The sequence below is a fragment of the Hyperolius riggenbachi genome, chromosome 4 (genome assembly GCF_040937935.1).
Source record: "Hyperolius riggenbachi isolate aHypRig1 chromosome 4, aHypRig1.pri, whole genome shotgun sequence".
Classification (NCBI taxonomy): Eukaryota; Metazoa; Chordata; class Amphibia; order Anura; family Hyperoliidae; genus Hyperolius; species Hyperolius riggenbachi.
In genome coordinates this window covers 392,930,996-392,942,093 of record NC_090649.1, presented here as the reverse complement: position 1 = coordinate 392,942,093, position 11,098 = coordinate 392,930,996, and the positions used below count along the sequence as shown (strand labels likewise).

General features: G+C 51.7%; 1 protein-coding gene across 1 annotated transcript; it reads right to left on the bottom strand.

The window, feature by feature from the left end:
• Positions 1–386: 386 nt before the first annotated feature.
• LOC137504831 (general transcription factor II-I repeat domain-containing protein 2-like) lies at positions 387–1,772 on the bottom strand. Its single transcript, XM_068233423.1, has one exon. The coding sequence runs from the start codon at positions 1,770–1,772 to the stop codon at positions 387–389; it is 1,386 nt and encodes a 461-aa protein (XP_068089524.1).
• Between the last annotated feature and the right edge of the window lie 9,326 nt (positions 1,773–11,098).

Below are 11,098 nucleotides of genomic sequence, written 5' to 3'. Positions count from 1 at the left end.
AATTTCTGGATATTTGGCTCCAAATTTGTAACATTTATTCTTAATACAGAATCAAGATGATCATCTGTGATGCGAGAACGTGAGCCAGTTTTTGCCCTTTTCATCACTGAGAAAGTTTGCTCACAGACATAAGTACTGGCAAAAGTTGTGACCATTTTCAGGCCGTGTTTCCGCAAATTTGGAAAGTCCTGCAGTGGGAGTTCCGCATAAAATTCAGGTAGCAACTTTTCTCTAAAGTTGTCCTGCAGCGATGTCTGGCATTGTAACTCAATCAGTTCCAGTTGTAAATTACTTGGTGCAGTGGAAACCTCAACTGAAAATGGGTTTTCAAACAAACGGATTTCATTCTTGAGGCTGTGAAAATCTTCAAACCTTTCTTCAAAACTTTAATTCAGCAGCTTCAAAAGTTGAATCATTTTTCTCCTTGGGAAGGGACTACTCTGTTCTTGTCGCAAGGCAGCGCAGGTTGGAAAGTGTACCAATATTTCTTGTTCTGCTTGTTCTATGAACAGTTGCAATTTAGTTTTAAAAGCACTTATGTCTGCATACACATGACAGATAAGTTTGTTTTTGCCTTGCAGCTTGACATTGAGCTCATTCAAATATTCCGTCAAATCGCAGAGAATTGCCAAATCCCATAGCCACGAGGGATCGCCAAGCTCAGGAAGTTGCTTTGATTTTCCAGTCATAAAGATATTGATCTCGTGTCGCAATTCAAAAAAGCGTTTCAATACCCTTCCCCTGCTCAACCAGCGGACTTCACTATGATAAATGACATCTTCGTGTTCTGATTCCATTTCATCTAGTAATTTTCTGAAAGTTCTGTGATTCAGTGCATGGGATCTTATGAAGTTAACAGAGTGAACAACTACTTTCATCACATGTTCCAAATTCAACTGCTTCCCACAGAGATTTTGCTGATGTATAATGCAATGGAGCCCCAATGGTCGAGATCCATTTGATTCGATCACCTTTTGACTTACTCTTGCAACCAATCCATTGTGCCGTCCAACCATGCTTTTTGCACCATCCGTAGTCACTCCTACTAATTTACTCCAGTCTAGCGCAAGGTCATTGATCACTTCTGACACTTCTCTGAACAAGTCTTCACCAGTAGTTGTTCCATGCATGCTCTTCATTGCTGCCAGTTCCTCAGTAATTTCAAACATAGGGGTAACACCACGAATAAATACTAACAATTGAGCAGTGTCACTCACATCTGTAGATTCATCAGCTGCAATTGAAAACATTACAAACTGACTTGCCTTTTTCTTTAGCTGTAGCTGAAGATCGCTTCCCAAATCTTCCACCCGTCTCGTGATAGTCATACGCGACAAGCTAACAGCTTCAATTTCACTCTTTTTTTCGGGGCACAGTTCTTCCACTACAGCCAAGATGCACCTTTTTACACATTCACCTTCAGAAAATGGTTTGGCTTCCCTACTCAATATATGAGCCACTCGAAAACTTGCTCTGACTGCTGCTTCATTCTCTTTTCTTTTTTGATTGAACATTTTTGGTATTCCACCAAGTTCTTCACGCAATTTGGCAATTTTCTGTTCTCTGTGCAAACCAACATATTCATCATACTTAGCCTTATGTTTTGTTTCATAGTGTCGTTTGACATTGTACTCCTTAAACACTGATGCTGTATACTTACAGATGAGACACAATGGTTTATCTTCATGTTGTACGAAAAAATACAAGTTTGTCCACTTCTCTTGAAAATTTCTGCACTCCAAGTGCACCTTCAGCTTTTTACGAACCGACATTGTGCCACTTACAGGGCCTGTAGTGTGCCCAGAGCCGGATTAAGGCTAAATGGGCCCTAAGCAAAGTAACTGATTTGGGCCCCCCCATCATGTCGTAATAGAATCAGAAGATGCAGCTGCACAGCAATATGTCGCACACACCGGGCAGCCGAGCTACTGGTTGCTATGGGCAACAGCACGCTTTCCTCTGTGGGTGCACAATGCAGGGAATAGCAGCGGCAAAATGCAGAGTGAGAGATGAATGGCTGGGACATTTGCACTCAGGGGCTGGAGCACCCCTGTGAAGAGGGCACCAGATATCACAGCAGCAGCACTTTCCCCCTGCATCTCCAGCCTGGCAATAGCAGAAAGCTCTGGACACCGCCAAACCGGAAGCCGTTCCCCAGACAGAATTACATAACCACTCCCACCACCGAACAACCAATTTCCTCCCAAACTAGACAGCCACCATGCAGCCTCCATCCCAGTGAATACGATAGTCCAGCAGAGAAGGCAGCCGCAGTGGGGGAGAATGACAGCACCAGATGAATCACATTCACCTATTGCGATCCAAGCAATAGAGGTCCCGTCATCCGGAGCCCATCTGTCTCCTCTAGAGTACTGCCGCTCTGTTACTACTACTATTACTACTTCCTACTTCATGTCTGATCTGAGAATCAGGAAGTTCAGAGCAAGCGGCTGCACTGTAGAAGAGACAGATGGGTTTCAGAAGACGGGATCTCTATTGCTTGGATCATGGATAGGTGAGTGAGCGTTTGCCATCTGCTGCTATCATTCTTGCTGCAGCTGTGGTTCTCTGTGGGAAGGGAGGGTGGAGTGGGCAGTGGCAGAGCGCACAGTAGCAGGAGGGGGACCTAGGAGGAGAGCCTGGCTCTGAAGACAATCAGCAGCGCACGGCATCATTTGACAAGACAAGACAAATAACATTTATATCGCGCTTTTCTCCTGGTGGACTCAAAGCGCCAGAGCTGCAGCCACTAGGACGCGCCCTATAGGCAGTAGCAGTGTTAGAGAGACTTGCCTACGGTCTCCTACTGAATAGGTGCTGGCTTACTGAACAGGCAGAGCTGAGATTCGAACCCTGGTCTCCTGTGTCAGCGGCAGAGCCCTTAAAGGGACTCCAAGCAGTGCCTGTGGATATGCCTTTAAGCATACCCACAACTAATTCATTACATCCTCACACCTACCAGCATGAGGTTTGTAATTATATCCCCCTGGGTTCCTTATATTTCATTGCATTGTGCTGAATCGAGCTGCCAACTTTGGAGAAAAGTCGTCCTGTGGCCGTGATTTCGATTGTGAAAATATCAAAAACTAAAAGGCATAGAGCAGCTGTTTGTATATCATTGGAAAGAGGAGAAAAAGAGCTTTAAAATGATATGCATATTTCCATAGTTACTGCACTGCTCAGAGTCCCTTTAACCATTATACCATCCAGCCACCGCTGACTTTGGAGAAAAGTCGTCCTGTGGCCACGATTTCGATCGCGAAAATATCGAAAACTAAAAGGCATAGAGCAGCTGTTTATATATCATTGGAAAGAGAAGAAAGAGAGCTTCAAAATGATATGAATCTTTCCATAGTTACTGCACTGCTCAGAGTCCCTTTAACCATTATACCTTCTAGCCACCGCTGACTTTGGAGAAAAGTCGTCCTGTGGCCGCGATTTCAATCGCGAATATATCGAAAACTAAAAGGCATAGAGCAGCCGTTTGGATATCATTGGAAAGAGGAGAAAGAGAGCTTTAAAATGATATGCATCTTTCCATAGTTACTGCACTGCTCAGAGTCCCTTTAACCATTATACCATCCAGCCACCGCTGACAGGATGGCAAGGGCTGGTTTATGTGCTACTGGGGCCCCTTTGACTCTGAATGGGGCCCCAAGCGACTGCTTTTGTTGCCTGGTCGGTAATACGGCCCTGAGTGTGCCCGTGTATGTGCAGAGGCAGATTAATGCAGCAATGGTATCAGAGTCCAGTACGGTACCTGGGTGTATGCACAGGGCAGATTAATGCAGCAATGGTATCAGAGTCCAGTACGGTACCTGGGTGTATGCACACGGCAGATATTAATGCAGCAATGGTATCAGAGTCCAGCCTGAAATGTGTGCTGGCTGAGGAGGCTGTCAGCTCTGCTGAGGAGGAACATAGGCCTAATTACTCACACGTGGCCTGCCTGTAGTGTGCTGGCTGAGGGGGCTGTCGGCTCTGTGTGGGCCTGAGGGGGCTGTGGGCCTGAGGGGGCTGTCGGCTCTGTGTGGGCCTGAGGGGGCTGTCGGCTCTGTGCTGGCTGAGGGGGCTGTCGGCTTTGTGTGGGCCTGAGGGGGCTGTCGGCTCTGTGCTGGCTGAGGGGGCTGTCGGCTCTGTGCTGGCTGAGGGGGCTGTCGGCTCTGTGCTGGCTGAGGGGGCTGTCGGCTCTGTGCTGGCTGAGGGGGCTGTCGGCTCTGTGCTGGCTGAGGGGGCTGTCGGCTCTGTGCTGGCTGAGGGGGCTGTCGGCTCTGTGTGGGCCTGAGGGAGCTGTCGGCTCTGTGCTGGCTGAGGGGGCTGTCGGCTCTGTGTGGGCCTGAGGGGGCTGTCGGCTCTGTGTGGGCCTGAGGGGGCTGTCGGCTCTGTGTGGGCCTGAGGGGGCTGTCGGCTCTGTGCTGGCTGAGGGGGCTGTCGGCTCTGTGCTGGCTGAGGGGGCTGTCGGCTTTGTGTGGGCCTGAGGGGGCTGTCGGCTCTGTGCTGGCTGAGGGGGCTGACGGCTCTGTGCTGGCTGAGGGGGCTGTCGGTTCTGTGCTGGCTGAGGGGGCTGTCAGCTCTGTGCTGGCTGAGGGGGCTGTCGGCTCTGTGTGGGCCTGAGGGAGCTGTCGGCTCTGTGCTGGCTGAGGGGGCTGTCGGCTCTGTGTGGGCCTGAGGGGGCTGCCGGCTCTGTGTGGGCCTGAGGGGGCTGTCGGCTCTGTGTGGGCCTGAGGGGGCTGTCGGCTCTGTGTGGGCCTGAGGGGGCTGTCGGCTCTGTGTGGGCCTGAGGGGGTTCCCCGCGGTGTCCTGAGCTGAGGACGGAGGCTGCCCGCGGAGGGAGAGGTGGTTATAGGCTGAGGACGGAGGGAGAGGATCGGGTGGTATTGCTACAGACCGTTATCCTAGCATCGGCATTCGGCAAGAAAATAGTTCCGCGCATACACCCGCGTGTGCTGCCTGCTGCGTATTCAGCCCCGGGTAGCGCTGGGATAGTTAGAAAGCCTTCCTCATTGGTTACTGCAGGAATCTTCCTCCAATAGGAATTAGGTTGATTCCTATTGGAGGAAGGTTCCTGCAGTAACCAATGAGGAAGGCTTTCTAACTATCCCAGCGCTACCCGGGGCTGAATACGCAGCAGGCAGCACACGCGGGTGTATGCGCGGAACTACTTTCTTGCCGAATGCCGATGCTAGGATAACGGTCTGTAGCAATACCACCCGATCCTCTCCCTCCGTCCTCAGCCTATAACCACCCGATCCTCTCCCTCCGCGGGTAGCCTATAACCACCCGATCCTCTCCCTCCGCGGGCAGCCTATAACCACCCGATCCTCTCCCTCTGCAGGACACCTCCGCGTGGGCCACATAAACTGGCCTCGCGGGCCACAAATGGCCCGCGGGCCGTAGGTTGGGCACAGCTGATTTACAGAAATGTCGGCTCTGTGCTGGCTGAGGGGGCTGTCGGCTCTGTGTGGGCCTGAGGGGGCTGTCGGCTCTGTGTGGGCCTGAGGGGGCTGTCGGCTCTGTGTGGGCCTGAGGGGGCTGTCGGCTCTGTGCTGGCTGAGGGGACTGTCGGCTCTGTGCTGGCTGAGGGGGCTGTCGGCTTTGTGTGGGCCTGAGGGGGCTGTCGGCTCTGTGCTGGCTGAGGGGGCTGTCGGTTCTGTGCTGGCTGAGGGGGCTGTCGGCTCTGTGCTGGCTGAGGGGGCTGTCGGCTCTGTGTGGGCCCGTTTGGATATCATTGGAAAGAGGAGAAAGAGAGCTGTAAAATGATATGCATCTTTCCATAGTTACTGCACTGCTCAGAGTCCCTTTAACCATTATACCATCCAGCCACCGCTGACAGGATGGCAAGGGCTGGTTTATGTGCTAATGGGGCCCCTTTGACTCTGAATGGGGGCCCCAAGCGACTGCTTTTGTTGCCTGGTCGGTAATCCGGCCCTGAGTGTGCCCGTGTATGTGCAGAGGCAGATTAATGCAGCAATGGTATCAGAGTCCAGTACGGTACCTGGGTGTATGCACAGGGCAGATTAATGCAGCAATGGTATCAGAGTCCAGTACGGTACCTGGGTGTATGCACAGGGCAGATATTAATGCAGCAATGGTATCAGAGTCCAGCCTGAAATGTGTGCTGGCTGAGGAGGCTGTCAGCTCTGCTGAGGAGGAACAGAGGCCTAATTACTCACACGTGGCCTGCCTGTAGTGTGCTGGCTGAGGGGGCTGTCGGCTCTGTGTGGGCCTGAGGGGGCTGTGGGCCTGAGGGGGCTGTCGGCTCTGTGTGGGCCTGAGGGGGCTGTCGGCTCTGTGCTGGCTGAGGGGGCTGTCGGCTCTGTGCTGGCTGAGGGGGCTGTCGGCTCTGTGCTGGCTGAGGGGGCTGTCGGCTCTGTGCTGGCTGAGGGGGCTGTCGGCTCTGTGCTGGCTGAGGGGGCTGTCGGCTCTGTGCTGGCTGAGGGGGCTGTCGGCTCTGTGCTGGCTGAGGGGGCTGTCGGCTCTGTGTGGGCCTGAGGGGGCTGTCGGCTCTGTGTGGGCCTGAGGGGGCTGTCGGCTCTGTGCTGGCTGAGGGGGCTGTCGGCTCTGTGCTGGCTGAGGGGGCTGTCGGCTCTGTGCTGGCTGAGGGGGCTGTCGGCTCTGTGTGGGCCTGAGGGAGCTGTCGGCTCTGTGCTGGCTGAGGGGGCTGTCGGCTCTGTGTGGGCCTGAGGGGGCTGTCGGCTCTGTGTGGGCCTGAGGGGGCTGTCGGCTCTGTGTGGGCCTGAGGGGGCTGTCGGCTCTGTGCTGGCTGAGGGGGCTGTCGGCTCTGTGCTGGCTGAGGGGGCTGTCGGCTTTGTGTGGGCCTGAGGGGGCTGTCGGCTCTGTGCTGGCTGAGGGGGCTGACGGCTCTGTGCTGGCTGAGGGGGCTGTCGGTTCTGTGCTGGCTGAGGGGGCTGTCGGCTCTGTGCTGGCTGCAGCAATGGTATCAGAGTCCAGTACGGTACCTGGGTGTATGCACAGGGCAGATATTAATGCAGCAATGGTATCAGAGTCCAGCCTGAAATGTGTGCTGGCTGAGGAGGCTGTCAGCTCTGCTGAGGAGGAACAGAGGCCTAATTACTCACACGTGGCCTGCCTGTAGTGTGCTGGCTGAGGGGGCTGTCGGCTCTGTGTGGGCCTGAGGGGGCTGTGGGCCTGAGGGGGCTGTCGGCTCTGTGTGGGCCTGAGGGAGCTGTCGGCTCTGTGCTGGCTGAGGGGGCTGTCGGCTCTGTGTGGGCCTGAGGGGGCTGCCGGCTCTGTGTGGGCCTGAGGGGGCTGTCGGCTCTGTGTGGGCCTGAGGGGGCTGTCGGCTCTGTGTGGGCCTGAGGGGGCTGTCGGCTCTGTGTGGGCCTGAGGGGGTTCCCCGCGGTGTCCTGAGCTGAGGACGGAGGCTGCCCGCGGAGGGAGAGGTGGTTATAGGCTGAGGACGGAGGGAGAGGATCGGGTGGTATTGCTACAGACCGTTATCCTAGCATCGGCATTCGGCAAGAAAATAGTTCCGCGCATACACCCGCGTGTGCTGCCTGCTGCGTATTCAGCCCCGGGTAGCGCTGGGATAGTTAGAAAGCCTTCCTCATTGGTTACTGCAGGAATCTTCCTCCAATAGGAATTAGGTTGATTCCTATTGGAGGAAGGTTCCTGCAGTAACCAATGAGGAAGGCTTTCTAACTATCCCAGCGCTACCCGGGGCTGAATACGCAGCAGGCAGCACACGCGGGTGTATGCGCGGAACTACTTTCTTGCCGAATGCCGATGCTAGGATAACGGTCTGTAGCAATACCACCCGATCCTCTCCCTCCGTCCTCAGCCTATAACCACCCGATCCTCTCCCTCCGCGGGTAGCCTATAACCACCCGATCCTCTCCCTCCGCGGGCAGCCTATAACCACCCGATCCTCTCCCTCTGCAGGACACCTCCGCGTGGGCCACATAAACTGGCCTCGCGGGCCACAAATGGCCCGCGGGCCGTAGGTTGGGCACAGCTGATTTACAGAAATGCCCCCCCCCCCCAACAACCATTTTTTTCATGGGAGAGTTGACCAGTTGGGGCGCGGAGTGTTGCTGAAAATATTGGGGGATATTGGGGGATTTTTGGGGAGAAGGAGTCTTCAGCATGTTGACGGAGCTAAACATTATGAAACTCTGTTCTCTATACAGTGCTGCAGAAGATGTCAGTGCTATATAAATACATAATAATAATAATAGGGTATTACATTGGACTATGACTATGGTAGGATTAGATTGTGACAGTCAGTGACATGACTATGTACTGTGTAAAGTTCAGAAGATATCAGTGTTAAATAAATGCACAATAATAATATGGTAGGACATAATGCTGGTCATGCATGGGTCGACCCGGCGGCTCGATTAGCCGCCGGATCGACTCCTGCCTAGAGATGAGCGTAATGACGTAATTACGATTTCGCGAAATTTCGCGTAATTAGTGTAATTACGATTATGGCCGTAAGTACATAATCGTAATGAAGAAGGATTTCGCGAAATTTCGCGTAAGCGTAATTTTCGCGTAATTTTCGCATTACAGTGGGTATTACGAAATTACGAAATTAATGCGTATGGCCATGCTCCCAAGCGGAAAAGTTGACGCATGGATCAATGTTAGGTAGCCACCGACTTTAAGGGTTAATAGCAAAGCCCCCTTAAATGCTTAGAGCCTCAAATTTGGAGAATATATTAAGGAGATCAGGAGGAATAAGAGGAAATTGAAAATACCGTAAGCGTAATTTTCAACGCGTAATTTCGCATTTCGTTCATGCCGTAATTTCGCATTAAACGCTACCGTAATTTCGCGTTAAATCGTAACGCTCCGTATAATATAAAAAAGCCGCCAACTTTAAGGGTTAATAGCAAAGCCCCCTTAAATGCTAAGAGCCTCAAATTTGGAGAATATAGTAAGGAGATCAGGAGGAATAAGAGGAACATTTTTTTTTTCAAAAAGACCTTATAGTTTTTGAGAAAATCGATGTTAAAGTTTCAAAGTAAAAATGTATACATTTAAAAAACCCGCCGACTTTAACGGTTATCAGCAAAGCCTGCTTAAAGTTTAGGAACACCAAATTCCTAGGGTATATTAAGGGGATCAGTGGGAATAAGAGGAAATTTTTTTTTTCAAAAAGACCTTATAGTTTTTGAGAAAATCGATTTTTAAGTTTTAAGGGCCAAAATGTCTTTTAAATGCGGAAAATGTCAGTTTTTTTTGCACAGGTAACAATAGTGTATTATTTTCATAGATTCCCCCAAGTGGGAAGAGTTTTACTTAATTCGTTCTGAGTGTGGGAAATATAAAAAAAAAACGACGTGGGGTCCCCCCTCCCAGACCTCTTTAACCCCTTGTCCCCCATGCAGGCTGGGATAGCCAGAATGCGGAGCACCGGCCGCGTGGGGCTCCGCACCCTGACTATACCAGCCCGCATGGTCCATGGATTGGGGGGTCTCAGAAGGGGAGGGGCAGCCAAGCTTTCCCCTCCCCCTCCGAGCCCTTGTCCAATCCAAGGACAAGGGGCTCTTCTCCACCTCCGATGGGCGGTGGAGGTGGAGGCCACGATTTCCTGGGGGGGGGGGTTCATGGTGGAACTCGCCGCTCGTCACTCGCCGCTCAGCCGCCGCATACGCTTCCGTGCAGGACGCTAAGTCCCCGCAGCTCCCGCTGTCCACCCCGCCCACATCTGTCACCCACATGTCACCCACATGTGGGTGACATGTGGGTGACATGTGGGAGAGGCGGGGAGGGCAGCGGAGCCGGCCGGGACTTAGCGTCCTGCACGGAGTCCGGACCCGACAGAGCTCTGAGCTATATAGCTTAGAGCTCTCTAAGCATCTTTGAATTTGGGCTCCAAGGAGCCCCATTGGTCCTTAGCAGACCAATGGGGTTCCTTCAAATCAGAAGGAACCCTATTGGTCTGCTAAGGACCAATGGGGCTCCTTGGAGCCCAAATTCAAAGATCCGTGCGGTGGCTGAGCGGCGAGTGACGTCGGGAGCGGCGTAGTTACAATGTAACAAACTTTGTTACATTGTAACTGATAGAACATTTCCGAGGCTATTGCGAGGGATCATTTATTTAAAGGGACAGGTAAGTATTAATGGTTAATTAAGAATATTAAAGGACTTTTTTCGTGGTTATGTTTTTTGTTCAATTAAAATACTTTTTCTAAGTGTTTGTGTGTTTATTTACTTTTAACTCTTAAAGGAAATGGGTAAGGGGTACAAGTACCTCTATACTCATTTCTCCTGGGAGGGGGGGGGGGTGGGCATCTGGGGGACCCCTTTTTAAAGGGGACTCCCAGATTCCACCATGAACCCCCCCCCCCCCCCCCCCAGGAAATCGCGGCCTCCACCTCCACCGCCCATCGGAGGTGGAGAAGAGCCCCTTGTCCTTGGATTGGACAAGGGCTCGGAGGGGGAGGGGAAAGCTTGGCTGCCCCTCCCCTTTCGAGACCCCCCAATTCATGGACCATGCGGGCTGGTATAGTCAGGGTGCGGAGCCCCACGCGGCCGGTGCTCCGCATTCTGGCTATCCCAGCCTGCATGGGGGACAAGGGGTTAAAGAGGTCTGGGAGGGGGGACCCCACGTCGTTTTTCTTTTATATTTCCCACACTCAGAACGAAGTAAGTAAAACTCTTCCCACTTGGGGGAACCTATGAAAATAATACACTATTGTTACCTGTGCAAAAAAAAACTGACATTTTCCGCATTTGAAAGACATTTTTGCCCTTGAAACTTAAAAATCGATTTTCTCAAAAAGTATAAGGTCTTTTTGAAAAAAATTTTTTTCCTCTTATTCCCACTGATCCCCTTAATATACCCTAGGAATTTGGTGTTCCTAAACTTTAAGCAGGCTTTGCTATTAACCGTTAAAGTCGGCGGGTTTTTAAATGTATACATTTTTACTTTGAAACTTTAACATCGATTTTCTCAAAAACTATAAGGTATTTTTGAAAAAAAAAATGTTCCTCTTATTCCTCCTGATCTCCTTACTATATTCTCCAAATTTGAGGCTCTTAGCATTTAAGGGGGCTTTGCTATTAACCCTTAAAGTTGGCGGCTTTTTTATATTATACGGAGCGTTACGATTTAACGCGAAATTAC

Excerpts from the sequence above, each read along its gene's own strand:
- LOC137504831 (XM_068233423.1), bottom strand. The coding sequence starts at position 1,772 with ATGTCGGTTCGTAAAAAGCTGAAGGTGCACTTGGAGTGCAGAAATTTT.